At 43.3% G+C, this 26,569-nt stretch overlaps 1 protein-coding gene across 5 annotated transcripts in view; it reads right to left on the bottom strand.

Moving 5' to 3' along the window:
* Positions 1–26,569, bottom strand: part of B4GALT5 (beta-1,4-galactosyltransferase 5) — a 73,449-nt gene that overhangs the window by 23,493 nt on the left and 23,387 nt on the right. For 2 of the 5 annotated variants that reach the window (XM_047068033.1, XM_047068035.1), the window contains exon 1: positions 9,064–9,234. The exons of 1 other annotated variant lie outside the window; for it this stretch is intronic. Coding sequence is in view for 1 of the 4 variants with exons in the window: in XM_047068032.1 (XP_046923988.1) it covers positions 776–812 (37 nt within the window). In the remaining 3 variants the exon portion in view is untranslated. Of the gene's footprint in view, positions 1–775; positions 828–8,835; positions 8,920–9,063; positions 9,235–26,569 lie in introns of those variants that run through there. 2 more of the 5 variants (XM_047068034.1, XM_047068032.1) reach the window with 2 other exon arrangements.

Here is a 26,569-nt window from a genome sequence, read left to right as displayed (position 1 = left end):
TGCCATTTGCAACTACATGGATGGAACTAGAGGGTATTATGCAAAATTAGAGAAAGACAAATATCATAGGACTTCACTCATTTGAGGACTTTAAGAGACAAAACAGATGAACACAAGGGAAGGGAAGCAAAAATAATATAAAAACAGGGAGGGAGACAAAACATAGGAGACTCTTAAATATGGAGAGCAAAGAGAGGGTTACTGGAGGGGTTGTGGGAGGAAGGATGGGCTAATTGGGTAGGGGCATTAGGGTATCTACTCCTGAAATCATTGTTGCACTATATGCTAACTAATTTGGAGGTAAATTTAAAAAATAAAATTATAAAAAAAAAGAAAAGAAAAACACTCTTCAAGACCACTTAATACTTCCACACCAACCCAAAAACTGTGCCTTCCAAGAAGACTGAATCAGTATGTAAAACAGAGCCATCTTCAAAGAAAATCCTGCTTTGAGTTGGGTCCAAAATGTTTCCGAATCACTTTTACCCACTGGTAAAATTCACATCTTCGTGAAGTAGATATCATCCTGATTTTTTATTTTAGATAAGGAAGTCAAGTCCTCCAGAAGTCATTTACCCAAGGTCATACAATCAGTGAAGTAAAAAACAGAGACAGGTGAGGTTAGGTATTCTGTAACATTTTGATAAGCTTTTGGGAAAATAGTCCTTCCCAATAATATGGTCTTGATCAACAGTGGCAGAATCACAACTAAAAACAAAACAAAACAAACAAACAAAAAACAAATGAATTTATTTATTAGTATTGTTTTTTTAACCTGATTTAAACTGGCACTCTGTTGTTGAGTCCTCCATTGTGTTAACAAGTATCTACTGAGCGCCTGCTTTCCTGGGTGCTTTCGACAGGCGGTACTAGGTCACTGGGGGCCAAGCATGAGTAAGACAACACAGAGTAAGGTACAGACACAATTAAACAATTATAATGCAGTGTGATAAATGTCAAAATAACATTTACTACAAATTCAGGCATACTGTTAACTTTTTTACACTTTCACAAGAAACCCTAATTATTATCCAGCCCCAGTATCTAGGTTAAGGGATCTCTTATGACCATAAAGCAGTTGAGAAAAATGAGCCCCATTCGGGTGCACACAATTGGAAATTTCCATCCCCATGCCAGTGTAAGCAGCCTTGGGCCATGGCTTTAACTAGAGCGGTTCCGGAAGCAAAGCACTGGGTCTCCTAAACCGGAAGACATACTCTCTCCTCTCCATTAGAATTCCGATCAGCCTCCACATCCTTATGAATCAGGTAAATGATTTTCACTTGAACACACACATTAATAAGTGACTGTGACTCATAAAAATTCCTTACAAGATCTGAAATTCCAGATTAGGAGCAAAATAATTTAAGGAAAAGACAAAACAGAATTCTACACATTTAGAGAGTTCATAATTTTTTTAGGCTAAACATGTGTGTCCTTAATGTTGGTTACATCTGGCTTGGTAAGCTAGAAGTAGAAAAAGCAAGCCATTCTTTTCCTGACCGCTGTTGGAGACCTGTGTCTTACCCCCAATACCCAAACACCCCAACACACACACACACACACACACACACACACACACACACACACACGTGCACACCCACAGTCCAATCTGCCTTCCCAGCTTTATTTTCCTAGTTGACACACTACACATTTTCCTCTTTGTCTTGTCTAGGCTACTTCCCTCACTAGAACGTGAGCTCCCTGAGGGCAGGGAGCTATGCCCCTGGTTAGCTAGAACAACGTGTCTCGAACAAGGAAGGTGCACAACAAATAATGTAAATAAGTGAATAAATGAGGACAACAAACAGAGGAATCTTCTGAATGAGGCTGTGCCCAAGGAGGTACAGATATGGGATTCTCAGCCCTTCTCTTATATTAGCCCTTACTCCTTTATGAGAGAAACCCAAAATGTTCCCCAAACTAACCTGTTCCTAGGAAAAGTTCCGCAATTCCTTTTCACCAACTGAGCAGAGCTGCCAAATTGATTAGTTCTTCCCCCCAAAAATGTTCTCTGGGACTCTCCTTCCTCATGAAGTTGGGTTTTTTTTTTTCGTGCTCCTAATATAACGCACGAGTTAATCAAAACCTTATACATTATTTGTAATAGAAAAACATTGGGAAGAACCTAAATGTGCATCCAAAAAAGACTGGTTGAATACATGACCATGCACCTACGTGGATGGAGTACTAGGAGGCCATAAAGAAGAGTGAGGAACCATTAAAAATAGCCCCAAACTGGAAAGAACCCACAGGTCTATCTGCAGTAGAACAGATTAAAAATCTGTAGCTCATCTGAATCAGAATCTATACAGCAACCAGAATGAACTACAATTGTGTGCGACCACACAGATGGGTCTCTCATACGTCACGTGGAGCAGAGAAACCAAAGAGCGTACATATCATTCCATGCACATGAAGTACAAAGTCAAAAACAGGCACAACTAGTCTACTGAGTAAGAAGTCAGGAGAACAGGTATCCTTGGAGTGGGCAGTGTGGTTGGAAGGGGGCTTCTGGTAACTTTTTAATTTCTTGACCTGGGTACTGTTTACATACTGCGTTCATTCTGTGAAACTTTATCAAGCTGTTCACTTATATTGCTTCACTTATTTGTGGATTTCATTAAATGTACCCCCCCCAAAAAAAAAGAATGAAGACAATCCGTGAACTGAATTTCAGGATATCCTGTTAAATAAATTAAAAAAAAAAAAAAAGCAAAGAGAAGTAACAGCATACACATGTGCACATGTGTGATTGTTTCTGACTGTTTAAGTAATAAGGTGAAACTTATACACTTAACATTTTTATAGAAAGAAACACATGAAAGGGAAGCCATTATACACCTATTATGTGCCAAGAACTGCCCTCCACTCTGAGGATAAACAGATCACCATAAATAAGATACAGTCCTTGTCACTGTCTGCAATGCAGGACCCAGGCAAGGAAACCCGTTTCCAAGTAACTAGTCCCGTTTCCAAGGGACAGGAGAGCAGCCACTAAATCCCTCTGTGAGGGCAGGGTCAGGAAAACAGTCTCAAGAAGAGGAGAGTCTGGAAGAGCACTGCATACATAGGTCTAGGCCAGGAAGAGGGCCCATGAGGACGAACGGGCACCAGGGGAGAAATATGTTTGAGGATCAAAGAGCAGCTCAGTATGGCTGGAATGAAGGGTGTGTATGGCAAAACGTGCGAGGAGGCCAGAAAAACAAAGGGGGTGAGATCACAAAGGGCTTTATGTGCTATATTTAGGGGCTTGACATTGAAGAAATGGTCTAGGGTCAGATTTCGGGTGGGCCAACTGGCAGGTATAAATCCAAACATAAATTAGCCCTTACTCACTCATGGCTCCAGAAAAAGGACTCGTATTTTTAGTATCTACAACCTAAGTTCCTTAATCAAAGGAAGGAAATTCTTTGGATGAACTGACTAGGGCTCTGTGTGCAGAATCCCACTTGGTTATTAAAAGCTGGGTGTCCAGGAGCACCTGGGTGACTCAGTCAGTTAAGCGTCCAACTTTGGCTCCGGTCATGATCTCACGGTTCGTGGGTTCGAGCCCCACGTCGGGCTCTGTGCTGATAGCTCAGAGCCTGGAGCCTGGAGCCTGTTTCGGATTCTGTGTCTCCCTCTCTCTCTGACCCTCCTTTGCGCGCACGCTCTCTCTCTCTCTCTCAAAAATAAACATTGAAAAAACTAAAAAAAGTTGGGTGTCTAAATCTTACCAAAGGCCATATTTTTGCTCTACGTGAAGCAGCGGGGGGAATGTCCTGTCTGCCAAAATCTGGGAAGCCAGCAGATGGAGTGAAGATGTCAGGATGGAAAGCTGGGGACTGCTAACACTAACCACAGCCGGGGAGAGCTGGCGCGGGGGGCGGGCACCTGACAGGCAAAGGTGCCACTTCCCACCGGAGCAGGCTGTCGGACCACGTGTTCTTTCCCTGGATTTACTCACACCGGGCATCTCTGCTCTGACCACCCTACAGACCACACAAATGTGTGACTTATAACAGTGTCAAGGACATTCCAGGAAAACATGGTGACAAATCTATGAACAGATTATACCCCACTAACCCCAATAGGGTTATACCCCATTCAGATGCCCACGCTCTCAATATAAAACGAAGGCCGGGGAAAGGGAACAGAAGCAGAAAAGGAATTAAAGACAGGAAAACAGGAAGGTTGCTCACTTCCTTTCCCTTCCCCCGTATGTAAGCAACACACACAACATAACAGTGAAAATTAAGGGGAAACAAAGAACAGAGAGGTGTCATAGGAAGTTTGGACTTTGAGTTTTGCCAGAGTATCCGCAAAACCTGCGCCACCTTTTTGGACCAATATTTTCTGAGAAAAACCAGAACCTGAAAAATAACTGATCTCTACCACCGAAAACAGAGATTACCAGGGTTCACTGCTCCGCACAGAGGAGTTCTGTAAAAGAATGCATTCACTTATTCTCCTTTTTTAAAAATGTTTTTAATGTTTACTTATTTTTGAGAGAGACAGAGCGCGAGTGGGGGAGGGCACACAGAGAGGGAGACAGAATCCAAGGCAGGCTCCAGGCTCTGAGCTGTCAGCACAGAGCCTGAGGTGGGGCTTGAACTCACGAACTGTGAGATCGTGACCTGAGCCGAAGTCAGACACTTAACCAACTGAGCCACCCAGGTGCCCCCACTTATTCTGATTATAATATCCATATAATACACACACACACACACACACACACACACACAAGCCCTTGCAAAGAGATGGATTCCTAGGAAAAGTCAAGCATTTGTTGAGCCCGTGTGCCAGCACTTTCCTGGATACCTGTGTCTGTCACCTCATTTCCACCTCACACTAAACCAAGGTCGGTTACTACCCTCATTTTATAGACTGAGGGGACTCAGGCTGGGAAAAGTAACTCAACTGTGTGCAGCCAAGATTTCTCTGTCGCCAGAGTCCAAGTTTTTAACAAATACTATGTTCCATTTTCTCCAGTTCTCAAATGCCTAGAAATCTCTTGAATGCACACTTACTGTTCCCACGCCTTGCTTACAGATTCCTTTCATCTGGATCCGTAGGGTCAATATCTTACACCTGATTGGCTCCCAATATTACACTTCAGTAGTGGGTGTCCGTGCTCATGATATGGTGTGGTACGTCCCTAAAACTGTATTAAGTTTTATAAGAATGTACTAAGTTTGAGGCTCTAATGTGAATCCTGAATCTTTGCGTTTCAGATCTACTTAAATACTGGAGGCTTATAGTAGACATTGAGAGAGAGAAAGATCCAAGGTGGCTAAGTACACTGTGGCACATATCTAAGAAAGAAAATATAAACTTTTTTTTTTAAGATGCAAGGAATTTCTTGAAAATAAATTTAGTCTTTGGCACATCTGTTCTACTGCTCCAGAGCAACTGTGTGGCAATTTTCACACAAAAAGTATTTAAAGAAAACTGGGTGTTATGGGAGGGGAGCATTAAGAGAGTTAGGAATCCCCAAAATTATGGAGGAAAAATTTCAGTCCACAAATCTTTTGCTTTCCTAGTTCTTCCCATGTGAGGCAGAAAAACCACCAAGTCGATCATAAGTTCCGTTTTTCACCCTCCCTGGTTATTATTCCCAGCAATTAAAAAAAAGAGCAAAAAAAACCCAAGTGGTAAAAATTAACAACTATGAAATACTCTGTTAACGTTTCCACTGACCTGCTAGTGTATTAGCTGTTAAATTATTAAACTGTACATGAGATTAGAAATGAAAATGCTGCCTAAACAGATATTAACTAGCCAAGCTGCCTAAGGCAATCACTTAAGCTTCAGCTTTGTTCCCCCCAAATTCCTAATAGCACGATTACCAACCTTCAGAAGTACAGACCCACAAGAGGGGCTCAGCAAACACGGAAGCCCCAGTCCTGCACTGTGTAACCTGCACAGAACCCTGGGTCAGAGAAAACTGTAAATTACCTATCTGGCACTGTTCCCATCGAATGCCTGCATCTACCCTGGCTCTGCCTTGGGAGTTAAGTTGCAGAGAAGGTGGAGATGTCACTGGGGGGGAGGGGGGGGGGACCGACAGAGCAACACCACTCTCAGCAGCTGACTCCAGCCAAAGGCTCCGCCCACCTCTTGGGCCTAACCTCCCGGATGACCAGGCAGAACTCCACCTCCTGCTCAGGCTGCCACCTCTCCTGTCTGAATGTGCTCTGGTGACACTAAGCTTTAATGGCCCTTTTCACAGTGTTTCCTGATATCATTCCACCCCCAGGATTAGAATGGTCTTGGCTCTTTCCCAAGTGATACATCAACTCTTATCCATGACCCCATACCTGTGAGCATGGCTCTTCCAGCAGGCTGTGGGTATGTGTTACTCTTCCCACCCCCTCCCATCTATAATGTCTGACAAACAGTAGACACTTCACTGTTTATTAAATTGATGAATTACAGCTTGGCACAGAGCATGCTGTTATGGCCATTTGGTGGAGGTGACCTGTTTTCTAAAGCTAGATGTACGCTGTTTTTTTTGCAGCCACACTAGAAAGATTCGGCCAGAAAAGGGCACAGTGAGACTTATCCTTGACTAACTTTGCTGCTTTAAGTGTAAATTGGTATAACCCTTTGGAAAAACTATTTGCAGACTCAACGAAGAGCCATAAAAATGCTCCCATCCTCTGCTCTAGCAATTTCAAGCAAACTATTCCAAACCTGAGGGCATTCTACACACAGAGTCTTTTATTGAATTATTTCTCCAAGCAAAACTTAGAGAACAACTCAAAAGCAACAATAAAATAACAGATACGTTAATTGTGATACGTACTCTTGGCAGAACCTATAACTTTACAAGTACAAACTATGAAACCTTATACGCAGAACAAATGTAGAACACCTAACATAGACTATCACCCTTAACATGAAACAAAGTTCTGTTATATTAGGTAATTACTGCTGAGGAACGAGCACATGCATGAGGCAAAAGAAGATTAAAAGCAAGTTTACTAACAGGCTTAGGTGTAAACAGTATGTGATTTGATTTTTTCCTTCTTCTATTTTTACAACTTTTCTCTACAACGTGTGTGTGTGTGTGTGTGTGTGTGTGTGTGTGTGTGTGTGTGTGTGTAATATGGGGGGAAAAATCAAGGATTCCTCCAGCCAGAGTGAATTTACCTGACAACAGACATTAATAAACAAAATATACACAATTTCATTCTTTAGTTGTCAGGCTGGCGGGAGCAGTGGGGGAGCGGGTGGAGAAGCAAGCATACGAAGTATGTAGCTGTCATATTTGAATTACCCCCATATCAACATTCTGTTCTAGAAAGGTTGTTAATCACGGCTGCTCACGTGCTCCCTACCTTGAAGCCCATCAGAACTTCTTAGAACCAGAAATGTCTGCAGAAACCAAGAATTTACATACTGACAAGGAGTTCTACCTTTCTGTCTTTGGGGAGTGGAGCATATGTGTACCACGCAAATAACAGATATGATGGGAAAGGTTAGAAACCCCTCATAAATATCTTCCTTCTAACGGAAAAGCTGGAGGGGAAGTTCCTGAACTGGGAGGTCCTGGTTTGAGTCCTGTCCCTGGTGGCTCTGTGCTTTCTGGACCTTGGCTGTCCCATCTGTATCATGTTCATATTGAACTGTATGAGATTTTCTCAATCTCTTTCCAACCAGGCCACGACCCCCATCACTGATACACAGGAGAAATGCAGATACAATTATACAAAATGCATTCAAAATACAGAATTATATAATACTGAAAAATTCTGATTCTTCTCCCTTCCCTTGGGACCTTGAGAATCATCGAACTGCTAAGTCTCCTTACCCTTCAAATCTCACGATGGTTAAGTGTGTTGTTTTCTTTCTTCACTTTGGAAAAACTGGCCCACATACACCTCAGACTTACATTTTCTGCCTTCTCTCCTCTTCCTTCCCAGAGCTGGTTAGGGTTTGACTGTCCTACACTGTTGGCCTTCATTTCCAGAACATTGTGCTTCAGCCCCCTTCATGGTAAAGCTGGAGAGGGTGCTCGACTGGATGGGAAAGCACATTCCCAGGGCCACCTCCTTCCCCATACACACGGGTCAGGAAATTATACTGGAGCTATCTACAATGAACAAGGTCATAAAAGGGCTTCTAATTCTCTCTCTCTCTCTCTCTCTCTCTCTCTCTCTCTCTCTCTCTCTCTCCCTCTCTCTCTTCTCCCTCTCTTACCACGCTGAAAAATTATATTTTAGTTGTGATTTATAAGAACGCAATTCTAGAGCAAAGAGTTGAATTTCTTCACCTCTGAAATGCTATCTGCCTACACCTAAGTTTCCTCTATCCTTTTGCAAATAAGAAACCGGACAAATAGGTGTGTTCAAGGATGTTTATCTCAGTATTATCTATAAAAACAAAACCACAAACCTACCTAAATGTGCAACAAAAGGGACTGGGGACAAAAATTATGGCCAAGTCAACGCCATGGAAAACTGAGCAATCATTATTTCACCTAAACAATCATACCGTGGGACAGTGTATGCAGGATACCACATTTGTATTAAAGAAAAAGAAACACAGGAAAATACATGCATAAAACAGTGTTACAATTTGCGCATCAAATGTTCACAGTGTCATCTCTGCTCAGTAGAATTATGGGTCATCAGCACTTTCCTTTCTCTGTCACCATGCAGCATTCCCATGGCTGTCAGAAAAACCCTCATATAACAAAGAAGTTCTCTGCTCCAACAGGGAAAGTTCTTGCAGCAACCAAATCTGTTTGACCGCAAATTTCAAGTTTTCCAGAGTTACTGCTACAGCAAATACTCAGCACCCAGGAAGAAACAAGCGGGGAATCAGAAAAGACGGTTTATTTCACACCTGTGCCAGCCTAGTGGTGTCACCTCCAAAGGCTGAGCCCGAACCTCAGCATTGGCCTTCTCCTATGGCTGGGATGATAGGGGGCTGAGAGACAAAAGAATAAGGGGAGGGGGCACTTATCAGTGGTGCTATGCAGGTGGGTGGTACAGGCAGGAGGCAAGCAAGATTACAGAAGCCAAAAGCACGCAAGGGAGTATCCGCCATGGACATCTGGCTGGCCCCTTTTACCTTGTTTTTACTAGCTTTTCTTCTCATTAGGAAGAATGTCTTTTTCACATAGCACCTATTGAATATCTATGAACACACTAGGAATGCTGCCTTTGAACGTGGTTTCTTTTTCTTTCTTTCTTTCTTTCTTTCTTTCTTTCTTTCTTTCTTTCTTTCTTCTTTCTTTCTTTTTAATCTATTGATTGTGAGAGACAGAGAGAGAGAGAGAGAGAGAGAGAGAGAGAGAATGAACCCCAAGCAGGCTCTGTGCTGTCAGCAAAGAGCCCGATGAGGGGCTTGAACCCATGAACCATTGAGATCATGATCTGAGCTGAAACCAAGAGTCAAACGGCTTAACCAACTGAGCCACAAGCACCTAGGTGATTGTTTTTTTAAAACAATCATGCATTTTAATATGGGGAAAAGGGGACACAAAAACACAGCTGAGCTTTTGCTCCCCTCTCTTTACTGCTCCAGACCCAAATGATTTCTCCAACCCCAAACCATTATTCCACCTTCACCTACACCCATGTGATTCCTAATTATCCTAAAATTTCTGATCCTTCTAGTTATAACTTCACCAAACAAGCTTCTTCTACCCAGTCTACAATCCCAAAGTATTCTTCACATACTCTTCTTTGGTCTCTCTCCTGATCCTCTTTTGGAAAGGAGATTATTCTCCATGTCCTATGGGGATAATATATTATAATCATATTACTGTTAGCCTGGAAGATTATAACAGACTAATAGGGTTAACCACTCTTTAGGAATTTAAGTGTTTCCAAAAGGCATCATTCTAGCTGACATTAACACTCACATTGTCAGACACATGAAATCAGAGCCATGATTTCCATAGAAAGGCAAAAATTACCATAGAAAGCACTTGAAAATGTCTGGACTCTAGGCGTAAACACTTAGCAAAGAAAGATCTTCCCTTAACACCCTGTGGGTATGATACCTTCCTCCAGACCAGATGGCTGTCTTTAGCAGACATCAAATTGTAGTCCTAGAAAGGGGTCCTCTGAGCCATGCAGAATGCTGGGCTCAGGTCTCTCATCTATTATATTGTTTTATCTTTCACTTGACCCAGAATGATCAGACATTAGCACTTCTTTCTGTAAGTGATGCTCACGTGCTTAAGCAATGCAAGACCTACCAAGTCCAAAGAAATGGAAGGGCCAACCAAGAATACTCTGGAAAGAGGAATGCATGGTCAAAACTTGTAAGACTACTCCGAAACATTAAAAAATTCTTCCCACAGATTACTTGATTACAAAGGGCAAAAGGTACATCTACAATGGAGAGTTCAGACAGGGACCACCTGACCAAGGGATCGAAATGGGCATTACTAACATTGGAACAAGCCAACATTACCTTCAGAATATTCTTGGCAGAAACTCGTAACCTAAAACTAATCAAGCTTTCAGAACTATCTTCCAGCTTACAAAAATCAGGGGGTTAAAAAACACATCAAACGGACACCAAGCAACTCCAGAATGTAGAACATTCTATAAACCAGTGGCCTGGACTCTTCGAAGTTACTATAATAAGGGATATGGGGAGGGGTGGGACGGCTACAGACTGAGACCAAAGAGACATAATCAAATATAGTATGCAATTTGAAGAAGGGTGGCTATAAATTGAGCACCACTGGGGAAATCTGGATATGGTCTGGATATCAAAAGATATTATCGGGGTGCCTGGGTGGCGCAGTCGGTTAAGCGTCCGACTTCAGCCAGGTCACGATCTCGCGGTCTGTGAGTTCGAGCCCCGCGTCAGGCTCTGGGCTGATGGCTCGGAGCCTGGAGCCGGTTTCCGATTCTGTGTCTCCCTCTCTCTCTGCCCCTCCCCCGTTCATGCTCTGTCTCTCTCTGTCCCAAAAATAAATAAACGTTGAAAAAAAAAAATTTAAAAAAAAAAGATATTATCAAAGTACTGTTAATTTTCTTAATTGCAATAAAAGTATACAGGAAAATGATAGTATACAGGAACATATCATTTAAAAAAATACTTTTATTTTTGAGAGAGAGAGACAGAGACAGAGACAGAGCATGAGTGGGGGAAAGGCAGAGACAGAGGGAGACACAGAATCTGAAACAGTCTCCAGGCTCCGAGCTGTGATGCAAGGCTCCAAGTTGCAAACTGCGAAATCATGACCTGAGCTGAATTTGGAAGCTCAACCGACTGAGCCACCCAGGCACCCTGAAAATATCATTTTTTTAAAGATTTGATGTTTAAACAATCTCTACACCCAACGTGGGGCTTGAACCTACAGCCCCAATTCGAGTCACATGCTCCACCCACTGAGCCAGTTAGGCACCCCTATCCTTATCATTTTTAAGAGATCCATGCTGATGCATTTAGAGGTTAAATGTCTTGATGTAGCTACAGTTTAATTTCACAGGGCTCAGGGAAAAAGAAAAAAGCCAGAGTTAAAATAAATAAAACAAAAGGTAATAACTGTTGACCCCAGATGAAGGGTAATGTATACATTGTATTATTCTTTAAAAAAAAATTTTTTTTTTAATGTTTATTTATTTTTGAAAGAGACAGAAAGAGACAGGGCGTGAGCAGAGGAGGGGCAGAGAGAGAGGGAGAATCAGAATCCAAAGCAGGCTCCAGGCTCTGAGCGGTCAGCACAGAGTCCGACACAGGGCTCAAACTCACGAACCGTGAGATCAGGACCTGAGCCAAAGCTGGACACTTAACCAACCGAGCCACCCAGTCACCCCTCACCGTATTATTCTTTTAATTTTTCTGTAGGTATTAATTTTTTCAGAATAAAAAGCTGGGGGGGGTGTTTGATTCTGGACATATCTAAATTGCCAACAAGATCTAAATTAAAGTATATTAATACTATATGAAGAATCCTGTAAATGGATAAAAAATTATAATACAGGGGGTAAACACCTAAGTAACGCTCATGTAAGAAGTGAAAACATTCAGCATCTATTCTATACAAAAAAAATATTCTTTATTTTGTCTTTGAAACCAATAATTGCATTTACTCTTTACCTATAACTTCATAGGAGAGCTGAGGAGAAATTACAAATAAATTTTCCTGTTGCTTCCTCTATTTATATTTGAATGGCTTTCCACTGCCTCCAAGGTCAAGTTCAGATTCCTCATGCATTGCATGACTTAGGAGAATCCATGAAACTTGGCCTCTGTCTGTGCAATTTCAGACCTTGCCACTCCCCAATCCCACCCTTGATGGACATCAGCAACTCTCTGGAACCAACCAAGATCTCAGACAATGCCGCTCCCTCCTTTTGCCCAGAACTCAGAGACACAAAACCCAAGATGAAGACAAAGCAAAAATTCCCAGGACAAACCAACCATCACAACAAAAGCAAGTGCTCAGGAGAAGGGAAGGGGAATGAAGAGTCCAGTGAACACCCAACCCAGATGTGCTTCCCTCACTCTTTGCAAGTAGTATTCCCGAGTTGGCTTGTTTGTAGCTCCTTTTCAAAATTACATCTGCAGGTTTACAGAAAGAAAAGTGACTAATTCCTGAGGTTGGCCTAACTCTCAGGCAAAAATTCCTAGGACTACACACCCTACAATCAAAAAAGAAAAAAAAAAAATTTTTAAGCCTGTGTGGCTCAGTTGATTAAGCATCTGACTCTTGATTTCAGCTTATGTCATGTCATGATCTCACGGTTCGTGAGTTTGAGCCTCACATCGGGCTCTAAGCTGGCAGCAGGATTCTATCTCTCCCTCTCTCTCTGCTCTTCCCCCGCTGTGTCTCCCTCTTTCAAAATAAATAAACTTTAAAAAAAAAAAAAAACTTTATCGGTTAAGAATTAAAACTCAGTATGCCCAAAGACTTTATAAAAACGACCCTCTGCTAACAACCACAGAGCACTGAAATGGCAGAAAAATTAAATTACAGGGCTTTGTAATAGATTCAGCACTTTATTTTTAAATATTAACAAGACTGCCGGAGGGAGTAAGTTTATCAAGGGATAAGAATCCTAGCAGTACTCCTAGTTCACTCAGAGGCCAATTAACATTTCCCACCACGCCCAACACCTAGGCGTTCAAAGCGGCTTTAGGGCCCTGTGGGTTTTTCTGCAGAGGCCTCTGACCAATAACCTACTGCAATCGATGCTCTAGGGGCTCAACGAACAGGAAGCCCAAACCTGAACTATCTCAACCTTGTGAGCCGATTTCGTGTGCCTGTACTGTTTTGCTTCTTTTGCTGTCTGAAGACCCCAAAACCCAATAATGTGGCTAGTTGATTTTTAGTCTCTCTTCTCACCTTGGATTTTTCTTTCCCACAGTTATTTTGAAAATCATCAAATGCCTAACATTCATAAATTGTCAGTAGCCATCTGTGCTTTTCACAATTAGATCACTGTTAAAAAAGAACAAAATTTTCAGTCCAGACTTTACTTCAACAATCTGGCAAATCATTAGGGGGGTAAGTGAATGATTCCATCTTTAGAGTGGGGTCACCGTACTATGAGGCCACCCTAAAAAAAACCCAATTCTTAAACAACTGCAGGTCCGGAGTCTTCTGGTTAGAGAAGGTTCCCCCAACCCCAAATTCAGCTCCCCAAACAAAGCTTCATACTTTCTGGATCACTGATGGGGTAACTGCAAAATTTTTGAGGGGTTAAAAATAATACCAGGTGATGGGGCGCCTGGGTGGCGCAGTCGGTTAAGCGTCCGACTTCAGCCAGGTCACGATCTCGCGGTCCGGGAGTTCGAGCCCCGCATCAGGCTCTGGGCTGATGGCTCGGAGCCTGGAGCCTGTTTCGGATTCTGTGTCTCCCTCTCTCTCTGCCCCTCCCTCGCTTGCGCTCTGTCTCTCTCTGTCTCTCAAAAATAAATAAACGTTAAAAAAAATTTAAAAATAAATAAATAAATAAAATAAAAATAAAAATAAAAATAATACCAGGTGAAAAGCAAAACTAAGAAGCAAAAACAAGAACAAGAAGTTCTAAGAAAGCTGTGAACTAAAGAATAGGCGGAAAATTCACCTACAAGGATACAAAAATGATCAAGTAACCCCAACTACAACCTTCTACCAAATGACTCCTCTCAATGGATCCACAGAGCACAACAAACTCAAGAAAATGATGCTCACAGCAGGCCACTAACACCAAGTAATTTTATGAGATTATATCTGTGTCTGTGCAAACAACTTATTCTGGGAGCAGTAATAAGCAGAGATCAAGTCAAGCTATCGACTGAAGATACTAACCTTGTCAGGCAGAGAGAGACAGAGACAGAGACAGAGAGGGAGAGAGGAGGATGAAAGGAGCACCTTAAGACCCAGCATGATGTAGCTGCCAAATGATCAACTCCCTCTGAGGTCCCGTTGCTCTTACAGACAACACGGTTTGCACCTGGCAGACAGATGTGCCTTGACTGTGAGGTCTGCGGAGGTCCTGCGGTAGGAGGGCTACCGCAGGCATTTAACAAAACCGCTAAGAAGCTGGCTGAAGGGAGGAGAGGCACGACTGGATAGAAGACAGTGAACAGCTGTCCTGGCCCGTTTTGCGGGAGGAAGAGGAAAACCCTGCCCAGCAAGTGTCTCACTCTTCAGAAGAACAAGGTTAAACAGCATTCATACTCCATGTTTACGATGACTAGACCTGCTGCCTTCTGGTAAGCAATGTGGTGAATAATGAAGGGGAGTCATTCTGAGAAGCAGAGAATTACTTCTGTGTTCCTCCACCTACAGAAAGGCATTACCATCCCCAAATTATGGGACTGGGGCATTTGAATACACCCCCTCCCAAGAAGTGTGTGTGCCTTTCTTTTAAGAGGTGCCATAGTTGTGCTGACTTCTTTGCTCCCTGGGGTCTTTGTGCAGCCTTTTCAGAAGCAACTTAGAGTGCTGGCCAGAGGGCACTGCAACCTTCTGATGTTACGTGGGGAGCATAGGCTAGAAAGCCACAGGGCTTCAAAGATGATCAGAACCACACCAGCTGTCATGGGAAGATGACCCACACTCAAGTCAAGTACTAGCTCTGCCTGAGTACAAGAAGTCTTAAAGTGACCTCCCTCCCCAAAGTCTGGCCCCAAGATAACACCACAGACGCACCGTCTGGTAAAGTGCGCGCCACCTCCTTCCACCCGTCCCCTCCTCCCCCGGCACTGCACCTCACTCCTGTTTTCCAAAGCAGCACTTCCGGGACAGCATCGCCCTTTAAGACGCTGCAACTTCAACCGTGGCTGACGTGTACTATTATTTCTACTTTCTAATCCCCTTTCACACCAGTTACACTGTGAACACTGATCACTGATCCCAAATGCTATAGCTCCATACACTTATTGGCATTCTGTTAAAGTGAGGCTTCTTTGATCCTCTCTTTTTCTCACTTCTAAAGTGGAACGGTCTGCGTAGGGAAAGAGGGGAGAGTGCTGTTTTATTATGCAGCTGAACGGATGAAACAAAGCTTAAATATAAGCAGAACGCAATACAGAGTAAGAGTTACGCCCTCCAAAATTACATACAGATTTGGTTAATGTGATAAGTGAAATATCTTCTAAGTCATATGTTAGCATGTGCTCTAAAAGATATTTTCTATCACAGGGAGCCTGGCTGGCTCAGCTGAAGGAGCATGCAACTCTTAATCTCAGGGTCGTGAGTTCAAGTCCCACAGTGGATGTAGTAGACATTACTTAAAAATAAATGAATAAACATCTGGGGCGCCTGGGCAGCTCAGTCAGTTAAGCATCTGACTTCGGCTAAGGCCATGATCTCGCGATTTGTGAGTTCGAGCCCCGCGTCGGGCTCTGTGCTGACAGCTCAGAGCCTGGAGCCTGCTTCAGATTCTGTGCCTCCCTCTCTGTCTGTTCCTCCCCTGCTCACGCTCTGTCTCTTGCTCTCAAAAATAAACATTAAAACAAATAAATAAATAAACAAATGTTTTTAAAGCTATTTTTCCACCTTATGGCAGAGTCAACAAATTTTATTTCTTTAGAGCGAAGGAAAATGGCAAGGTAGAGAATCAGATGACATTGGAAGTGAGCCTAGATCTCACCCCTCCTGAAACGCCAATCAGATACAGCCTAGGGCTCCTGAGCTAAATTAAAAGATGAAGGTCAACTTGGTTACTAATTTCCCAGAAACAGCCCAAGGGAACCAAGAGAGAAAACCAGAAGCAACCCTGAACTCAAACAGAATTCAATGCATGTCAAAGCATTATTTATAGTCCAGAATAAGTAGCTAATAACTTGGCTGGACAAGAGTTTAGGCCTTTTCCTGAGTTGACTCACCTACTGTTCAAAGAATGTAGGTGCCTTCCTATTGTAGCCACAAGCTGGGCACCCGCCGTGAGTCCTTAAGCAGACACACTCAGTGGTGTGGACACTGGCTCTGAAAGGCAAGACTTATTATCAGCTGGTCATGAGGTTTTGAAAAAGTCTAGCAATGTATGCTTGATAAGATACATGACCACTGAGCCCTGGAAGCCATCCAGGGGCACACCAGGGCTCTGGGAGGACAAAGTGAGGCAGACAGGTAACAAGGACACGTTCTTTTCAAACTTCTCCTTGCTCAAGCCTTAATCAAGAAGCAAATTAAGAGTTAAGGGATTTCATTTCATTTCAATGAAGTATTATGATTTCCTAATTTTATAGGAAAACAGCTGAGAGTCAATGATTGCTTTGATGCGGCCTAAAAGCTCCCACTAAGCTTGCTCTAAGACCATGGCGATCCTTGGTCTTCGGAAGTACTTCAACACAGATTGTCACTGCTATTACAGCTAACGGGCAAAAATGAAAAGTTCTCACGGTTCATGGCGCCCAAAGCAAAGTCCCCTCCAATCTCCCAGATATATTAATTTCATTCCTTGCCCGCTAGATGATTCCACAAAAAAAAAGAAAAGAAAAATTGTAAAACCTAGGGGCAGCCCGAAGACTAACCACAATTCAAAAGGAGAGAACAACGGCTACTTTGATCTTCCTTTTCAACTCCTTGCGGTGGACTGTTTTCAGCACTGCTGGCATGACTCGATGCGCTTTGGGAAATGACCTGAAAGCTGTACCGGAAACAACTAAACCAGGACTGTGTCCTCAAAACAACCGCTTGCCTCTAATTTTCTTCTCATTTTTTTTTTTTTTTACACAAAGATTTTTTTTTTTTTTTTTTTGCAATTGCCAGGCTGCAAGTGAAGCTAGAAATTAATTTTCACTCCCCACCGCCCCCCCCATCATTCTTTGCCACCACAGGGAAGAACATTACCGAGCCTTGTCTAGGAGACTGAATGTTGGTTAAACAAACAACGCCTTGTTCAACACGTCAACTGAGCTTTCAGTGGACTTAACTCCTGAACCCCAAAGGAGGGCCAGGTTCTCCCTCAATGCACTCCCTGCCATTAATACTGCTGTTATCTAGCACAGAGCCAAGAGGTTATTTAGGATATGGCAAATAACACCACAAACGCCTGGAAGCAACAGGTGAACGTTACAGGACTTGCCCCCAATCTTAGCAATTTGTTAAATGAGCAAGTTGTAAAGTTATGCTCTCCAAAATACTTCTCATCCCAGTTCCAGAAGGATCTATTCTGCCATGATTGCTATCTTTAAGCTGTCACTTTTTGAGGTTTTCTATTTCAAATGAGACAAGCTTACCCTTTGATTAAAAATGACACATAAGGGGCACCTGAGTGGCTCAGTCGGTTAAGCATCTGACTTCAGCTCAGGTCATGATCTCGCAATGTGTGAGTTCAAGCCCTGCGTCGGGCTCTGTGCTGACAACTCAGAGCCTGGAGCCTGCTTCGGATTCTGTGTCTCCTTCTCTCTCTGCCCCTCCCCTGCTCATGCTCTGTCTCTCTCTGTCTCTCAAAAATAAACAAACACAAAACAACTTTTAAAATAAAAATGAAGTAAAAATAAAAATGCCACATAATATCAAAAAATTCATCAAGTCAGGTTACAGGATAAATCATCCAGCTACTTGGTATCACTGTCACTATCTTACTAGCTGCACCAATAAGAATGAGGTTGCATGGGCCGATGGGGCACTTCTTCAAGTTCTCACAGCTTTCCAGACCCACAGACCTGGAGTGCTCTGGAACACAAGGCTGAGTCATTGAGACCTCTCGAACCCCTTTTCGAAATAGGACTCAAACAAAAAGTTTATGTTAATTATTCAAAAGAGTTTAAAAAAAGAAAAAAAAAAGAATGAAGGCCCTGATAGGCTACAACATAGATGAACCTTGAGGACCTTTTAAGCTAAGTGAAATAAGCCAGATATAAATGCAAATATTGTAGGATTCCACTCATATGAGGGACCTAGAACAGGCAAATTCATTGAGACAGAAAGAAGAAATGGGATTACCAAGGGCCAGAAGAGAGGAGGAGCAGGGAACTGTTGAACAGGTGCAGAGTTTTTGTTCGGGATGAGAAAAAAGTTCCGGGAACGGACAATGGTGACGGCTGCACGACATTCTCAGTGAGTTTAATGCCACTTGACTCTACGCTTACCATGTGTACAACGGTGAATTGTATGCTGTGTATATTTCATGACAATTTCTAAAAAAAGCTCTATGTGAGAACTAGAGTTAGTAAGATTAGAGGTGGCAGATAGTATGTCTACCCCAAGGGGCACGGAGGTTCTATCCTTAAAATCCATTTCAGGATGAAAAGAACCACCACTCCAAGTGTAGTGGCGCAGTCCAGACAGAGCTACAGTGGCTCCTACTTTCTCCATCCCGTCTCATGACCCTGAAGGCCATTCGCACACTGAAGGCTCCCAGACTGAGATCAGCCGTGACCTCTCCTGGGCACCGACCGGTCTTGTAGGCCAACTGCACCCTTGACAGCCCCACCTGGATGCCTGACAGTCTTCCCAAGCTTGTCCAAAACCAACTCACCGTCCTCACCTACCACCTGCTCTGCCTACTACCGCCTTCCTGTCCTGGTTTAAGGGTAACCGTACCGTCACCTCACCCCTAACAGCCATTCTCAACCAGGCGCCCCGCGGCATCCTTTAAGACACAAGTCAACTGATCTCAACCCTCTCTATTCGAAAACCTCCAATGAATCCTCATTTTCTCTGGGAGTAAAGTCCAACTCTGGGCCACAGCTGGTCTCCTAAATCAAGAGTCGGCAAACTTGGGGGCCCAAATCCTGCCCCCCACCTGGAACACCGCCACGCCCGTGCGTTCTGCGTTGTCCAGGGCTGCAGTTGCCAGCACGGACTGCACAGCCTGGAACAGTCGAGTCTGCCCAGCCCGGCTCCACAAATCTGTGCCTCTGCCTCCCCTCTGAGGGCAACTCCGTTTCCTCTCCAACTCACTCACTTTGCTCTAGCCACACTGGCCATGTTGCTGCTCCCAGACACCCTGTGCAAGCGCCCACCTCAAGGCCACTGCCCAAGGGGCTCCCCCCCCCCCCCCCCACAACCACCCACCCTCCAGGCGCAACTTTTCACTTCTGGAAGTATTCAGTCACCTCAGGGAGACCCTCCCAGGCCACACAATGTTTAAAATTGCAACCCTCGGGGCACCTGGGTGGCGCCTCAGTTTTGAGCCTCTGACTTGATTTCGGCTCAGGTCATGATCTCTCGGTTCGAGAGATCGAGCCCCGTGTTGGGCTGCTCGCGGACAGTGCAGAACCGCTTGGGACTCTCTCTGTCCCCCTCTCTCTCTGCCCCTCCCCTGCTCATGAGCAAGTGCTCGCTCTGTCCCTCTCTCAAAACAAATAAACTTAAAAAAAAAAAATTGCAACCCTTGCCCCACAAAAAACACCTATCTGCACTTTCCCTTTTCTGCTTATCCTTCTCCACAGCGCTAATCACTAAATATGATATATAATTTTCTTTTTTGTCTGACTTGACCCCTACATGCTAGAATATTAGCTCCACGAGGCCAGGGGTTTTTGTGATTTCTATTCGCTTATCCCAGTGCCTAACATACAGTAGCAACCCAAAAAATAAATAAATACTTATAGTTGAAAAAGTGTGTGGTATAGTTAGCAAGCCTAAGGCAAAAATTCATGATTTCTATCTAATGGGGGGGAGGGGTCAAATGATTAACAGAAGAGGGGAAAAATTAGGATTCGTACTTAAAAAGAATCTGAAGACACGATTTTGGCTTATGCTACATTCCAAATATAGACAAATACCTCTAAAGTTAAAGATAAACTTCTCAAAAAAAAAAAAGTCAAACACCAGTCTAGAGTTGCAATTAAGTAATAAATACCATATGTGCTCATAATTTGAAACCTGTTTCAAGCTCTAGCTCTCCAATTTACTCATTTCCTACTGAGCTGTATTTTTAATCTTCAAAGTCCACATCTTCATTGATACATATCCTATCCTTCTATTCCGATGTCCTGTTAATACTGCTTTGCCTTTCACCTTCTGAGCCGAAACTAGGGGGCGGGGGGAAATCCTGTTTGGATGAAGGAGGTTAAAGACGAGGGGTGTTAGCAAATTACACAAACCAACCCGGTGCTGAGAAAACTGACAACTCTAGTTTTTATAAGCAATATTTAAAAGAAGAAAAATGGATCATGCAAAAAAAGTGAAAGATGGAGAATGGTAGTAAATTCTTTGCCCCACAATCAACAACATCAATGAAATCTGTTAAGAAATTGGCCTTATGGACAGATAGCTTAATAAATACCATGTTGATATTTACAGCAAGAATAATACACCTGAAATGAACTCAAAAACTAGTAATACGTTAGCTTATGTTCAGAGAAAAGCTTAGAAGAATATGCACCAGGCTGCTTAACGGCACTTACTTGGAGGAGTAGGTGGGATTGTGAAGGGCTTTTGATTTTCCAAGATTATGCATTTCTGTAATGTTTTAATTTTCTACACCTTCATATGCTTTTGTAAGAGAAAAATAAAGATAGAAATAATACAGAAGACTGAAAGAAGCTTGTATACAGCAGATAAAAATTCCCAGCTAGCAATGATTAATGAAGCAGTTATGTTAGAAATAAACTGTTTTGATCTCACAGTTAATGTTCAGATGAGAAGCTACATAGTAGCCGCACACAAAGGTGTTCTGTTCGGCCTATTAGGTGTCTTCCAGTTTCCTTTCATCTTTAAACTGTGACTTAGCTGCCAGATAGTTTGGTGGTTCAAAGTATTAACTTTGGGGGTGCCTGGATGGCTCAGTGGGTTGAGTGTCCCAACTTTTGATTTCAGCTCAGGGCATGGTCCCAGGGTCGTGGTGGGATCAAGCTCCACAAGAATCCTGTTTGGGATTCTCTCTCTCCCTCTGCCCCTCTCCCCTACTCGCTCACTCTAACATAACATAACATACATAACAGTATCAACTTTATATGTAAACTACCTGTGGTTAAATCCTAGTTGGCCAAAGGACCCTGGGCAAATTACTTAACCATTTCGTGCCTCAGTTTCTTTCCCCATAAAAATAGGGGTAACAATGTTTGTACCTCATTTAGGATTAAATGAGGTAATATTTGTAAAACACTAAGAAGAAAGCCTAGAACATAATAAGGACTACATTTATTTCAATGTTCGCTGTTATTATTATTCATCTAGAAAGCCAGATTTCTAGAGTCTCTTGAAATATTGGCGGGGCACCTGGGTGGCTCAGTTGAGCGTCCGACTTCGGCTCAGGTCACGATCTCGCGGTCCGTGAGTTTGAGCCCCGCGTTGGGCTCTGGGCTGATGGCTCGGAGCCTGGAGCCTGCTTCCGATTCTGTGTCTCCCTCTCTCTCTGCCCCTCCCCCGTTCATGCTCTGTCTCTCTCTGTCTTAAAAATAAATAAATGTTAAAAAAAAATTAAAAAAAAAAGTAATGGAAGATCTGGCAAAAACAAGCATGTAATTCCCACCTTGCCTCCCTGATGCAATCAGTCATCAGGTGCTGAGTAGCCCAGTGGCTGTCTCCTTTTAACAGAATACAATCTTTTTAGTTGGCCCTAATCCCCCATTTATGCCCTCTGATCTAGACTGAAAAAGGAAAATACTTTATAAAATCAGAATTTCATGGCTTCTACCCTCCAAGGAGTTACTTTTGGTTTTTTTTTAATTTTTCTTTTTTTTTACATTTATTTACTTTTGAGAAACAGAGTGAGACAAAGCATGAGGTGGGGGGGGGGGGGAGGTGCAGAGAGAGAGAAGGAGACACAGAATCCGAAGCAGGCTCCAGGCTCTGAGCAAGCACCTGACGCAGGGCTTGAACCCACAAACTGTGAGATCATGACCTGAGCCAAAGTCGGACGCTCAACCGACTGAGCTACCCAGGCGCCCCAAGGAGTTACTTTCACAGTAATTTCTTAACCTAAGTGTAGAGGCCGCTTTTAGGCAACAGGCTTGAGCAATGGAAACTTGATCAAGGCAAAAGGGCCCACGGTTGACTCCTGACTGAATACAAACTGGTCCATCAGGTGACCCACCCCAAAATACCCAAAGGCCCTAGGACCAATGGACACATCCAGGCACAGCTCCCAAAAGGGGAAATTCCGTATGCCCTCATACCTGCTCCCCTTCCCCGCTTGAAATACAGCCCCCGGCCACTGCCTCCTTACAGTCTTTGCTGAGCGGTACTGCCCGTGGCTTCCTTGCAGTGTGTTCAATAAACTTCTCTCGCCTTTGTTCGGCCTCAGGTGAATCCTTTCACTGCCATCACCACTGGCTTCCCCCCCGACCGGGTCACCCCGCATCGGACACCACACTAACCATCCTTCAACATGGAAGTGTCTACGATGAAGCCATGGAGGATCCAACGGCAGTAAAACAGGAGCACAGCTCAGTGGGTTAAGAACTAGCCTCCCAAATAAACTATGTGGACGTGAGTGCAAGCTGCGCCACATATTAACTGTGTAAACCTGGTGGTCAAGTTACTTAGAGTCTCTGTACCTCAATTTGCTCACCTAAAAAACAAAGCGAATAATAACACCTATCTCACTGGGCTAGGAAGACATACAAAGCGCCAAGACAGGGCCTTGGATATGATTAACACTCGTGTTAGTTCAAGATGGACTGAAAGGAAAGAAATCGCTAAATTACACACCTGAAACTAGTATTATGCTGCGTGTTACCTAACTGGAATTTAAAGGTAAAATCTTTTTAAAAATCAAGAAGGAAAAAAAAGAGAAAGAAAGGAAAGAACAAGCTGGTCCCTGAACTGACGGAGGCCACGCAGGAAGAACAGAAGTGTAACCATCAGTATGTGCCACGCACTGTTACTGGTGCTACAACAGAAATCGAGGCATATGTACAGGCCTGAGCGCCACGCTCAAGAGCCACCTGTTCAAACAATTACACCCCAGGAGACAGGAAGCTAAATGGGGTGTGATTAGTCTTTCCCTCAGCTCAGAGGAAGGTCTGAGTCAGGACCCCGTGGTCCTGACCTTCTTACAGTCTCGTGAAGGTTAGAAATAACAGATGTCAGACCCCTAAGTTAGTGATTAGAATAGAGTAGACCTTCAGGAAGTCACAGTTATTATTCTTTTCATATGCCTTCTATTTTAGAGTAACTTTAGATTTACAGAAATAGAGGATTACATTACAACGCATTCCCAATGATTACTTCTATCCACATTGTTATTCTGATCATAGAGACAGAAATCATCTCTATGCTACTTTTAAAACCCATGACAGCAATGAAGACTGACACTCTGGGAAAATTCTGATTTAAGCACTTTAAATAAATACACCAGACCACATCAGCGGACTGATTTAACAAGTATGTTTAGATGTGTCATAAGATGTGTTTCAAGGCAGATGTGAGTAAGAGGCTACGATGCTCATCACAGATCTAGCAACACCTTACCCAGGCTACCAGGGGTGGGTATCTCAGCTAACGCCACAAACCCAGTGGCTTCAAAAGCTCCTCATATGCCCCGCGGGGCCCATCACAACACAGTATTTCCTAACCAACCAGAAAAGGAAAAACTCTATGGCCCAGACAGGCCTGTATTTGAAAGCGGCAGGGATAACAGTGACTGGGCTCCCAAAGGTCAGACCATCCAGAGTGCTGTGGGCTGGCAAAGGTAGGGGAGAAAAATGTTGGATCTGAGCCTGGATCCAAGCATTCACTGAACAATTAATTACCAGGTCCTTTCCTTCATATCTGTTTGACTCCTAGCAGATGCCTATCATAAAGGTAATGTGAAAATATCATTTTATATTTTACAAAATAGAAATTACAGACTCAGGAGAGACATATCAAGACAGTAGCTAGAAAACTGGGAAAATAACAGCTATTGTCCCAGAAATCGAATACAATTCGCGCTAACATTCAGACCAACTTTTTTTCTTCTTTTTTTAGACTCACTTTGAAGAGCTCTCAAAAGCTTCCTGTCATAGACCTCTCTGGATAGTTTTTAAAGCCTTGTTCTTTAAGAGTAAGAAGAAAGCATCCTCTGAATTGAAGCGTTAAAGCAATTCGTGTGAAATGCTTGCTACAAGATGTAGGTGCAAGGAAAATGGCAGCGTTTGAGCACTGCAGAGGGCTTTTTCTCCTCTTCTCCGACGCTGGGGTGAACCCTCTCTGACTCAGCACCTAAAAAGCACCATGGGAAGGGAGCACCACAAAAAGCCATGCATTATTAATTCGAGCCTCGGCATCAAAGCAGAGTGATTTGGAAAACGGGAAAATGTCTGCAGCGTAACAGAGTAGCCAGCAGTTCAAATCACTTTTCGTAGTGTCATACCATTCAGAAATGTCCACTCCAAGTCAGTTCTCTTCTTAAGCAGGCTTTTTCTCTTGTAACCCTTAGTTGGAGCCCTAATTTGGATCCCTTTATGTCCTTCCTACCTTGAACTCCAAACGGTTATTTATATTCTCTGGGCAGATTTCTCGGTGTTAATTTGCTCCTGTCGGCTACGTCAGATCACCGTGAGAAGAGATTGCAACCTTCTGCTCTGCAGAAGCCCGAGGAGATGCCACACATAGGCTGGGACGGTCCCCACCACCTAGAAATCGAGAATCTGTCCTCTCAACTCTAGGACAGGTGCACCAGTGACCTAAACTCTCCATTCACAGCAGGTAAGCGAGTGGTGAACAAACCCACGTACTCTTAGTGCCATTTGAAGAGCCCAGGATCTACCATCAAATGATCAGGCAAGAGCGAGGCTGGAAAGCCATCCGATGATGAAAGACAGTGACCTGAGTAACTCAGAGTTCACTTCTCTGGCACTATACACAATTAGGAAAACGACTCCCTCCTCTTAGGTCAGTGCTTTTCAACCAGAGGTGATTCTGATCCCCAGGGGACATGTTGCAGTACTTGGGAGACATTTTTGGTGGTCACAGCTCAGGGACCGGTGGGTAAAAAGCCAGGGACGCTGCTAGACGATCTGCAGGGGGGCAGGAAAACCCCCAACAGCAAAGGATTGATATCCAGCCCAAAGCACCAAAAGTGCCTGCAGGGCTACTCCCTGAGAGTATAGGCAAACCAGAGGTAAATTGAGCCTTCCCAAAGCCACACCCTGCCTTTGATGGCTCACGCCCTCAGAGGAGAGATGGGATCAGACCCCACACTATTTGCCTGGCAAATGGAGTGAGCCCACTCTAGAGGATGATGAAACCACACAGGACCACTGTAATTTTTTATATACAACATCCAGTTTTCAGTCAAAATTGCCAAGCATGCCAAAAGACAGGATCAAATGACTGAATAACAGAAGAAGAACCAGACAACAGGAAAAGATCCACAGGCGATACAAATATTGGAGTTAGTTACTCTTGGGCTTTAACAATAACTACATCTGGGGTGCCTCGTGGCTCAGTCAGTTAAGTGTCTGACTCTTGGGTTTCGGCTCAGGTCACGATCTCACAGGTTCGTGTGATCAAGCCGCATGTCCAGCTCGGGGCTGACAGCTGGATCCTGCTTGGGATTCTCTCTCCCCCTTTCTCTGTCCCTCCTGCACACACGCGTACGTGTGCATGCTCTCTCTCAAAATAAATAAACTTAAAAAAAAAAAAAACCTACATTCAAGAAAACAGAAAAAATAGAGAATAAAGATGTGAAGAAAATGGAGAATTTCGTCATAAAATTGGAATCTATAAAAAAAAAAGTATCAAGTAAACATTCTAGAACTAAGAAATACAGCAACTGAAATTAATAAGTTAATAGATGGGTTTAACATCGGATTCGATGCAGCGGAACAGGAAAATTAGTGAACTAGAAGTCAGGGCATAAAAAAATATCCAAACTGAAGTCTGGAGAATAGGAGAAGAGAAACATACAGATTTGTACTGAGCGTTAGCCTTAGAAAGCATCTTGGCAAAACACACGTATCCGTTGGATGTGGTATGTAGAAATGAACACAGATGCTAACTGTGATGATTATACAGGGCTTATATTACTTGGGTCATTTCTAGAACAGTAAAATAACCAGAACAGTAATCTTTGTACTCAATGAAGAAAGACACTGAGAGGCCCCTAACATAGTAAAGATGAAGAATTCAACGATTCTTACTTCGCTATCAATCTCAAAGTGAAAAACATCAAGGCAGTGGTCAGATTCCAACGGCTCCATTTCTGCCCCATGGTGACCAGAATCTTACATCTTTAAAACCAACATTTTATTATGAAAAATTTCAAACATACAGCAAAATTGAAAGAATTTT

The sequence above is a fragment of the Lynx rufus genome, unplaced genomic scaffold (assembly GCF_022079265.1).
Source record: "Lynx rufus isolate CCGP_SWC_20201006 ecotype Redwood Valley unplaced genomic scaffold, mLynRuf1.p SCAF_8, whole genome shotgun sequence".
Lineage (NCBI taxonomy): Eukaryota > Metazoa > Chordata > Mammalia > Carnivora > Felidae > Lynx > Lynx rufus.
The sequence above is the reverse complement of the archived record's forward strand: the minus strand, read 5'-3'. Positions and strand labels throughout refer to the sequence as shown.